Source organism: Callorhinus ursinus, unplaced genomic scaffold, assembly GCF_003265705.2.
Source record: "Callorhinus ursinus isolate GAN/ISIS: 27379988/994484 unplaced genomic scaffold, GSC_fseal_2.0 scaffold57, whole genome shotgun sequence".
NCBI classification, from domain to species: domain Eukaryota; kingdom Metazoa; phylum Chordata; class Mammalia; order Carnivora; family Otariidae; genus Callorhinus; species Callorhinus ursinus.
The window spans coordinates 65,018-75,960 of NW_027397119.1; the positions used below are offsets into that span (position 1 = coordinate 65,018).

The following is a 10,943-nucleotide window of genomic DNA, read 5'->3' on the forward strand; positions in this document are numbered from 1 at the left end:
TTTATTGCTATTCCTGTTTTTAATGATCACTTATTTATATTATATGTCTTTTAAGTAAGCCATAAAGAATAAAAACAAAGCAAAATTAAGGTATAAGGTAAAGCAGTCTCCCTACTTCTTTCCTGAATTGGTTATCTCCCTTAAGGATAAGCCAACAATATGCCCACAGCAAATTTCTGCACTGTGTGCATTTCTGGAGAGGGGCTATAACAATCAAGATTTGCCTCTCCACCACCTTGGCTCCATCATCCTAAACAAGTCATTCTTTCTCACTCTGAGTCTAACATCTCCAGTTCTTGTTGCTTTGGGGTAAGAATATATGCGCAGATCCACTAATGTTTGTTCCATTTGCTTCTTTAGAGAGCTGGTCCTTCCTATTTTAGGTTTTAGGTGCATTAATTTGGTGTGCAATAGGTATCCTTCCTCCACATCCCCAAATTTCTGGCACAGATAAAGGTTTTTCCTATTTTTCAAATATTTGTGTAGTCATTTCAAATGTAGCTAAATACCTGAATTCAAGCCATCACCTCTACTTAGAAATCTTATTGCTGTGTTTTGAATGGACAGGTAGATTTTCTAAGACTCTTGTTTAAGGATTGGTGCCACAATTCTGGAACTGTCATCCCAAGTGATGCTGCTGCCAACTCACCCTTCATTACAGGCATAATTAACGGTTGATCCAAACCGGGTGTCTCTGTTGACAGTCATTTTGCCATTTAAGGGTTCTGCAGGAGTTCCACATGATTTACCTATAGGAGAGAAGGAGACTTTGGGGACTGAGTATAGAACACCCCGAACTTCTCTCAGTAAGTACATAAGGCCCCAACCTAGCTGGAGCTTACTCAAAAGCATTTGTCGTTCCACAGATTTTGCCACCTTGAAGAAACTTACAAGACTGCCTCAGGGTCAGCCACTTACTAAGCTTGCCTTTCAAAAAAGACCACCCCTCCAAATCTATCTGATCCTGGTATTGTGTCTCCCAGATAAATGTAGACTTCACTTATTACCAAAGTGATTCTTTTGTCATTCAACCATTGTAAGTCAAAGATCTCAAAGTCTGGGATTCTCTTCCCACCTACACTTTTCTTCCCTCTTCCGAGTCATATGACCTAGTTTCAGTGGTGACAATGGGAAACCCCTACTGAATAGAGATTTTCCCTGCATTGTGCCTTGTGATGGTCATTTCTCATGAAATGGACTTGTAATGAAGGTGCCAGCAAGACAGAGGGGTAGGAAGATGTGACAGAAAGAATCACTCACATGTGCTCATAGGTGTCTTAGTTCCAAGATCTGAACAATTGAATCAGCTCTTATGGATGTTTGATTGACACAGAAGAGTTCTCTGTCCAGAGGTACTTACGTTGACAGATGTCGTCAGCGTTTGACCAGACTGAGTTGGATAGGCAGGTAATATAGAATACTTTCCTGTGGTAACCAGGGCGGCACTCATACTTCAAAGATGTCCCAATGGGAAACTCATACTCGTTGGTCAGAATTGTAAGCTTGGCAAATGGAAGCTGTTCCGGGGCTTTGCACTGACCTGGAGGCCAAGACCACAGTGACATCCAAGTTAAGGGAGAAACTTCTATTCTCCTTCCTCTTTTTCTCCAGTATGCTTCACAGATGTGATCAAAGAAAAAGAACACTTTAACAATGTTAAAATAATTGCTTCTCTTAGTAATGATCTTAGAAATGAGCTTTTGATTTTATTGTTCAGCTTTATTCCTTTGTTTTGAGAGAGGGAGAGAGCGCGCATAAGTGGGATGAGGGGCAGAGGGAAAGAGAGAGAATCTCAAGCAGACTCCCCACTGAGTGCAGAGCCCAATGCAGAGCTTGATCCCAGGACCCTGAAATCATGACATGAGCTGCAGTCAGCCACTTAACCAACTGAGCCACCCAGGTGACCCTGTCCACAATTCTTAACAATGGGATGTGGAGCACTGCTCAACTTCTCAAACCTTAGAATTGAATTGTAAACCAACACCTCATTTCTTATTCTACAGTAATTTTCGTTTGAGACTTTATCACAGTCACTGCTAAAAACCCAGTTTTGCAAAGATTTGTTGTCCTCAAGAGGAACCTACTGAAAAAAAAAATAAAAGGAATCTCTTGCAATCGAATGTAGCCAGGAGCTACGGGGAGCACAGTATTTGAGAGATACCGAGTATGGGTATTTCCACCAAAAATTTTAAATAACCCATAGGTCTCCTGTGAGATCCTGGAGGCTCCCAGGGCACATCAGCCCACAGTTTGGGAAATGCAGCACTCTGCTAATCTTTGTCTGTAAAGTGGAATTGTCTATTTGTATTTAATATAATTGTTGATGTATTTAGGATTAAATCTATCTAATCTACTATTTGATTTTTATTTGTCCTTCACTTCCTATGTTCTTTATTCTCTTCTGTTTTGCCTTCATTTTTATTATGAATTGTATTTATTATGGATGTCTTCCTGGAAACCTATAAACTCCCAAGACTGAAACAGGAAGAAACTGACAACCTGAATAAACCAATAGCCAATAACAAGATTGAAGCAGTGATCAAAAACCTCCCAAAAAACAAGAGTCCAGGGCCTGATGGATTCCTTGGGGAATTCTACCAAACATTCAAAGAAGAAATAATACCTATTCTTCGGAAGCTGTTTCGAAAAATAGAAACAGAAGGAAAGCTTCCAGACTCATTCTATGAGGCCAGCATTACCTTAATCCCCAAACCAGGCAAAGACCCCATCAAAAAGGAGAATTTCAAACTGATATCCCTGATGAATATGGATTCCAAAATCCTCAACAAAAATCCTAGCTAATAGGATCCAACAATACATCAAAAGTTTCATCCACCACGACCAAGTGGGATTTATCCCCGGGATGCAAGGGTGGTTCAACATTCACAAAGAAATCAGTGTGATAGAACACATTAATAAGAGGAGCGAGAAGAATCATATGGTCCTCTCAATTGATGCAGAAAAAGCATTTGACAAAATACAGCATCCTTTCCTGATTAGAACTCTTCAGAGTATAGGGACAGAGGGAACATTCTTCAAGTTCATAAAATCCATCTATGAAAAACCCACAGCAAATATCATCCTCAATGGGGAAAAGATGAGAGCATGTCCCTTAAGATCATGAATATGACAAGGATGTCCACCCTCGCCACTATTGTTCAACATAGTACTAGAAGTCCTAGCAACAGCAGTCAGACAACAAAAAGAAATAAGAAGTATTCAAATTGGCAAAGAAGAAGTCAAACTCTCTCTTTTCGCAGGTGACATGATACTTTATGTGGAAACCCCGAAAGAGTCCACCCCCAAATTCCTAGAACTCATACAGCAATTCAGTAATTTGGCAGTATACAAGATCAATGCACAGAAATCAGTTGCTTTCTTACACACTAAAAATGCAACTGTAGAAATTAGAGAAACGATTCCATTTACAATAGCACCAAAAACCATAAGATACCTCGGAATAAACCTAACCAAAGAGGTAAAGGATCTATACTCTAGGAACTACAGAACACTCATGAAAGAAATTGAAGAAGACACAAAAAGATGGAAAAACATTCCATGCTCATGGATCGGAAGAATAAACACTGTTAAAATCTATACCTTCAATGCCATCCAGATCAAAATTCTAATGACGTTTTTCAAAGTGCTGAAACAAACAATCCTAAAATTTGTATGGAATCAGAAAAGACCCCGAATCGCCAAGGAAATGTTGAAAAAGAAAAACAAAGCTGGGTGCATCAAGTTGCCCGATTTCAAGCTATATTACAAAGCAGTGATCACCAAGACAGCATGGTAGTGGCACAAAAACAGACATATAGACCAATGGAAGAGAATAGAGAGCCTATATATGGACCACCAACTCTATGGTCAAATAATCTTCGACAAAGCAGGAAAAAATATGCAATGGAAAAAAGACAGTCTTTTCAATAAATGGTGCTGGGAAAATTGGACAGCCATGTGCTGAAGAATGAAACTCGACCATTCTCTAACACCCTACACAAAGATAAACTCAAAATGGATGAAAGACCTCAATGTGAGACAGGAATCCATCAAAATTCTAGAGGAAAACATAGGCAATAACCTCTTTGACATCGGCCACAGCAACTTCTTTCAAGATATATCTCCAAAGGCTAGTGAAACAAAAACAAAAATGAACTTTTGGGACTTCATCAAGATAAAAACTTCTGCACAGCAAAGGAAACAGTCAACAAAACAAAGAGGCAACCCACAGAATGGGAGAATATATTTGCAAATGACGTTACAGATAAAGCGCTGATATCCAAGATCTATAAAGAACTTCTCAAACCCAAAAAACAAATAATCAAGTCAAAAAATGGGCAGAAGACATGAACAGTCACTTCTCCAAAGAAGACAGACAAATGGCCAACAGACACATGAAAAAATGTTCATCATCATTAGTCATCAAGGAAATTCAAATCAAAACCACATTGAGATACCACCTTATACCAGTTAGAATGGCAAAAATTGACAGGGCAAGAAACAAAAAATGTTGGAGAGGTTGTGGAGAAAGGGGACCCCTCTTACACTGTTGGTGGGAATGCAAGTTGGTACAGCTACTTTGGATAACAGTGTGAAGTTTGCCTCAGAAAATTAGAAATAGAGCTACCCTATGGCCCAACAATTGCACTCCTGGGTATTTACCCCAAAGACACAGATGTAGTGAAAAGAAGGGCCATATGCACCCCAATGTTCATAGCAGCAATGTCCACAATAGCCAAACTGTGGGAAGAGCCGAGATGCCCTTCAACAGATGAATGGATAAAGAAGATGTGGTCCATATATACAATGGAATATTACTCAGCCATCAGAAAGGATGAATACCCAACTTTTATACCAACATGGATGGGACTGGAGGAGATGATGCTAAGTGAAATAAGTCAAGCAGAGAAAGTCAATTATCACATGGTTTCACTTATTTGTGGAACGTAAGGAATAGCACGGAGGACATTAGGAGAAGGAAGGGAGAAATGAAGGAGGGGAAATCGGAGGGAGAGATGAACCATGAGAGACTATGGACTCTGGGAAACAAACTGATGGTTTTAGGGGGTAGGGGGGTAGGGGGTTGGGTTAGCCCAGTGATGGGTATTAAGGAGGGCACGTACTGCATGGAGCACTGGGTGTTATATGAAAACAATGAATCGTGGATCACTACATCAAAAACTAATGATGTATTGTATGGTGACTAACATAACATAATAAAATAAAATTTAAAAAAAAGTAACATGCGTCCTTACCATGTTAATGTGCAATGAACAATTATCATTCCCCAGCAATGCAAGAACCACAGAAAATGCTAACTCCGTTTACTTCCTTCCTGTCCTTTGTTCTATCATGATTCTGTCTTTAAATTCTACATATATTTTATGCTCCCGTTAGTCACATTCAATGTACACACTGCCGGCTGCTTACTGGGCTACAGACATTTGCTACTAAGCTGGACCCTAATGGTAATAGATTCCCTCAGCAGGCTCAGCTAAGAGTTTGAAAATCTGTAGAAATATGTGGTTGCCTAAACAAGGAGCTCGAAAAGACCTCCATGCCCTAATCCCTGGAGCCTGTGAATGTTACCTAATATGGCACCAGGACTCTGCAGATGTGATTAAGAATCTTGTGATGGGACGATTATCCTGGATTATCTGGATGGGCCCTAAATGTAATCACAATGGTCCTTAAAAGAGGGATGCAAAGGATCAATGACAGAAGAAGGAGATTTGAAGATGCTCCAGGGCTGGTTTTGAAGGTAGAGAAAGGCAGCCATGAGCCAAAGGATGCAGGCAGCCTCTGGAAGAGAAAAGAGCAGGGAAACCTAATCTCCCTTGGAGCCTCCAGAAGAGACACAGCCCTACAGACCTACCTGAGACTTTGACCTCCAGAACTGTAAGAGAATACATTTCTGTTGTTGTAAGCAGTTAAGTTTGTGGTAATTTGTTACAGCAGCAATAAGAAACTAGTACAAAAGGTAAGAGTGTATAGTGTTAGAAACTGGATTCATAGAGATGGGGACTTGAACCTACTGTCTTCTACCTACTAACTGTGAGGTAAAAGTAAAAAACGTAAATTGGGACAATAGCCTAAATAGAAAGGAACATATGAGCCTTCACTACAGAAAGCTTGATCTGGTTTTCTTTTCCTCCTTCATTCCCCATCCCTCAAATTATAAGAAATATGTTAATCTGAACTCCATAAACTCAAGGCCTACCATAGTTTACTTAAAGAAACACTTCTGCATAGCTTTATGATATATTAAATACAATAGTTGAAAAATATTTAAAGTATACAGTTTGATGAACTTGACATATGTGTGCACCATGAAACCATTACCACAGTCAAGATAACAAACATTTCCATCACACCCCCAATAGTTTCCTCATTTTGCTTTATAATCCCTCTGTCTCTCTACCCTTTTCTCTAGGCGATCTCTGACCTGCTTCCTCTTAATACAGATTGATTTGACCTTCTAGAATTTCATATAAACCACCTCACTTGGTTTGTACTTTTCTTCCCTTTTGCTGGTCTAGCTTTTACACAGAATAATTATTTTGAGATTCATCCAGGTTGTTGCATATATAAAAAATTATTTCTTTTTTTCCTGGGTGATACTCAGTTGTACAAATACCCCTTAATTTAGTTTGCCTATTTGGCTGTTGAATGTCATTTGGATTGTTTCCAGTTGTTGGCTAATACAAATAAAACCACTATGAAAATCCATGCCTGTGTCTCTGTGTGGTCAGATGTTTCATTTCTCTTGAGTCAATAACTAAGAGTAAAATGCTCAGTCCTGTGATACATTTGTGTTTAGCGCTTTAAGAAACTGCCAAACTGCTGTCCAAAGTGGTTCCAGGGCGGTGATTCCAGTTACTTCCTCTTATTGCCAACACTTGGTATGGTCAATTTTTAACATTTTAGCTATTCTAATGCGTGTATATTGTCATCTCATTGTGGTTTTTGTCTTGGGTGACACAGTCCACTTGGAAATACTCCTGATTCAAACTTTCCACACAAGTCAGATGGATTTATTCTGTGCTAGAAGCACAATTTACTTATTTTTATTTCCACGTGCTTGTTCAAACATAAGCCATCAACCTGGAGTACACTCTGCTCTCCATTCTGCCTATTCTACTCTTTTATGAAAAGATCTGCAAGTGTTTTATTTAAACACCTCTATCAGTTAAAGAAAAAAAGAGCATGCACTTTCAAAAATTTTATATATGTATATTTAATGTTTAAAAATCTTTATATATTCATAATATTAGTATACTATATATTATATTTGGTATAGTACATAATCTAATTTAATCTATAATATGTATTCTAATATATAATTTGGTATGTTATATATAACATATTAATTTATTATATTACAATATATATTATATAATGTATTTTACAGATTAATGTATATTATAAATTATAAACCACATAAACTATACCAACTTAATACTATATATTAAATTATATTTTTATTATATAGCCTATAAAGCTTTTATATATAATATATAATGCAATTATATATGTTAATTTTATAACAAATTGTAACATGTCATTTCATCTAAATAAATATAATGTAATGTATACATATAACATATTATGTATAGTAAAATATTAAATATATTTAAATATCTATATTTAGTAATTTTGTATTTATAAACACATGTAATATCATGTATTATATATAAACAGAAATTTTAAAAATATGAGAGATAAAATAAACATTTCAAATGCTTTGCTAATCATGATGATTTAATATGTTCATTTATTAACATCTACAAGGACAAAATAGTCACAATGAGTTTCCCTGTTCATAATAGTGGATGTAAAGCTATCATTGCAACTAGTCTTGATATTTTCTTTTTTTTTTATTTATTTATTTGAGAGAGAGAGAATGAGAGATAGAGAGCATGAGAGGGAAGAGGGTCAGAGGGAGAAGCAGACTCCCTGCTGAGCAGGGAGCCCGACACGGGACTCGATCCCGAGACTCCAGGATCCTGACCTGAGCCGAAGGCAGTCGCTCAACCAACTGAGCCACCCAGGCACCCTAGTCTTGATATTTTCTGAATTGTTTTGCTTTTGCCTTGGGTCACTTGTGATTAGACTGACAATGTTTCTTCCTCTTCATGTCTCTGACAAAGAGCCTGGATGTGTGTGGATGCCTGTGTGTGTGTGTGGAAGGTGTTATCAGCTATGCCTTTTTCTCCTTTGCTTAACTTGGCCTTATTAGAATTATCTTCATTCTGTTTCTATGCAGAAAAACTTTGAAGTTAGTTGTCCAATCATAAAGGTTATGTTAGATAAAACCAGGTAATATAAACCATAAATCTGCTCATCTGAGCATTATGTGAACCGAAATAGGTGGCAAATCACAGAAAGCCCCTGGCCTTTCCCTTTCTCCCTTGCATTTTTATACAGCTGGGCAACAGAGTGGATCTCACCCAAGGACCAGGTGAGGGCGCCAGAGGCTGCCCTATATTCTACACGGTCCTAGTTGGCTTAAGAAGCCAATTTGTGTAAAATAACTACCGCTGTGAATCAGCCTTCCCAATCATTTCTGGATTCACTCCTTAAGCGTTGCTAAATCCATGCTCCTTCCCACTCAGCCTTCTCTGATCACTGAAGCTGAGATGTCCCCCTTTTCAGTCATGTGGTGGCCTTTATACTCTCTTGAGGGAACCTCCTACTCATGGTTTCATAGATCTTCGTGGGGATTTTCAGGTTTCGAAACACTGTCACATACACTACCTCATTTGCTTTGCACAGTAATCCTCTCAGATTGCCGGATGTCAATTATGTTCATTTTATACACAGGGACACCGAAACTCAGGGAATTTATTGACTTGCTGGGCCAGAGGCCCATAGCTACTAAGTAGCAGAGGCTGAAAGAAACCAGAACCCTGACCTCCCAATTAAGGAGATTTCACAAAACCCCACCACCCAACTTCCATATGCATGTACCTTGAAGACACGGCTCTCTCATAAAGTCCAAAGTTGGTCAACACTCTGTCAGCACTTTCTGTGTCTGCATTCCTTTGGCAAGTAAATTACTAGATAGTTTAGCTGTTTCACATTTTGAACTTATTATGATAACCTTAGTAAACATATATTTTTTGCAATTAAGAAGAGGACCAGATACTCAAGATGTCCACAAACATTTCTAAGCATTGACAACAGATTGCTTAATTTACTTGGCATGCCTCTCTTCTGAAAATAAAACTTTAGGTTTTATCACGTTTCTTCTCCTGACAGGTTACTTTACAATGTCTAAGGAGATAAAATATTAATTACTTATTTAAAAAGATTTTATTTATTTACTTGTCAGAGAGAGAAAAAGAGAGACTGAACAAGCAGGGGGAATGGCAGGCAGAGGGAGAAGTAGGAGCAAGGAGCCGGATGCAGGACTCGATCCCAGGACTCTGTGATCATGACCTGAGCAGAAGGCAGACGCTTAATAACAACTTTTGTGGAAACTTGGTTTTTCCTTGTTCCTTCCTCTCTTAGAACAGAAGGCACAATCAAATAATGAATTTGTAATGTCTAGTGACAGTGAAGAACAAAATCAGTTGTCAAGAAGAGGCCGGACAAAAACAGTTAAGACCGTCATTTCAACTAAGATGTTACCAATGAGTCCAAGAAACTAAGAAGACTTCTTGGAAGACCAAAAATAAGAGAAGGATTCTAAATGAAGATGTTCACCTATTTCAAAGGAAGGAAGGAAGGGAAGATGTCACCACCAAATTTCCAAATAGTTGTAATGGGCGTTATTTTGTACTCACCACAAGACGAAAATGCCACACTGTGTAAACATCTGTACATTTCCTTCTGTCTGCAGCTAGTTACAGCGAGGGCTCCGGAGCTTCCCTGGCCCTTCTAACCCCAAGTGCCGCCATGGGAGTTGTGTCAATGAAGGCTTTCAGTAAGTGGCTGTGGTGGTTTGGGGTGTGAATGGGGTGAATTCAGTATGATGCAGGGCAGTTTAAGGTGAGAACTGCACCCCCAGGACAGCTTGTCCAAACACCCTGGTGAACCAAGTGCACAGGTAACGGCTGAGGGATAGAACTTGATTAAGTGACAGGTTCTGTGTTAGACCACGACACGCTTTATGCCATTCAAGTAACAACACCACGAGGTAGAAATCAGTGTTTCCACCGCACAGAAGAGGAAACAGACTCGGACAGCTGTAGTAACTTCCCTTGCACTTACGAACTTGCTGAGATTAGAACCACGATGAATCATGGAACACTACATCAAAAACTAATGATGCAATGTATGGTGGTTAACAACAATAAAAAATTAAAAAAAAAAAAAAGAACCCAAGTTAGTCGCATTTCCCACTACCCTTTCTTTCGCTGGGATCAGCACTAGCTCTGCTCCAGCGGGTCTTTGTTAACACACAAAAGCGGGTATTTCCAGCGGCACCCGCCGAGCACCTGCGCGCTTCCGGCGCGGGCACCACACAAGCCCCTGGCAGAGGGCAACTCCACGCTCACCCAGAAGCCACCAGGGTCCCGGCACAAGCGCGGATCCCAGAGCCCACCTGCCTTCTCGCCCCGAAAGGCCAGCCCCGCGTCTCACCCCAGGCGTCCCGCAGCGCGAGCAGCACCAGAACGGCCCGGAGGGTTCCTCCGGAGCAGGAAATGGGGGGCGCCGGCGGCCGGAGAGGTTGCGGGCTCCTCCGAGAAGACGCTCCCATCCTTCCCAGGCACCTCGAGTAAGCAGGTGCGACCTCGAAGGAAAGCGCAGGGAACGAGGCGAAGAGGTGAGAGAGACAAAGCACTCTTCACCGGAGTTTGGGGAGCGCGGCGGGGAGGCCGGGACGGAAGCCTTTGACTGCAGCTTCCCCTTAATAGGCGAGGTCTTGTTTACTCCTAATTTGCATTGTTTCCAGCGAATCTGGCTCCCACCGACCACCTTAGGGACCCGTCTACAGG

General features: G+C 40.0%; 1 protein-coding gene across 2 annotated transcripts in view; it reads right to left on the reverse strand.

The window, feature by feature from the left end:
* Window positions 1-10,943, reverse strand: part of CR2 (complement C3d receptor 2) — a 112,955-nt gene that overhangs the window by 63,798 nt on the left and 38,214 nt on the right. Inside the window, exons 1-3 of one of the 2 annotated variants that reach the window (XM_073884452.1) lie at window positions 9,789-10,142; window positions 1,361-1,540; window positions 650-749 (exon numbers count right to left, since the gene is read on the reverse strand). In XM_073884452.1, the coding sequence (XP_073740553.1) occupies window positions 650-749; window positions 1,361-1,540; window positions 9,789-9,828 (320 nt within the window). In that variant the 5' untranslated portion in view covers window positions 9,829-10,142. Of the gene's footprint in view, window positions 1-649; window positions 750-1,360; window positions 1,541-9,788; window positions 10,143-10,587 lie in introns of those variants that run through there. The other variant, XM_025855183.2, reaches the window with a different exon arrangement.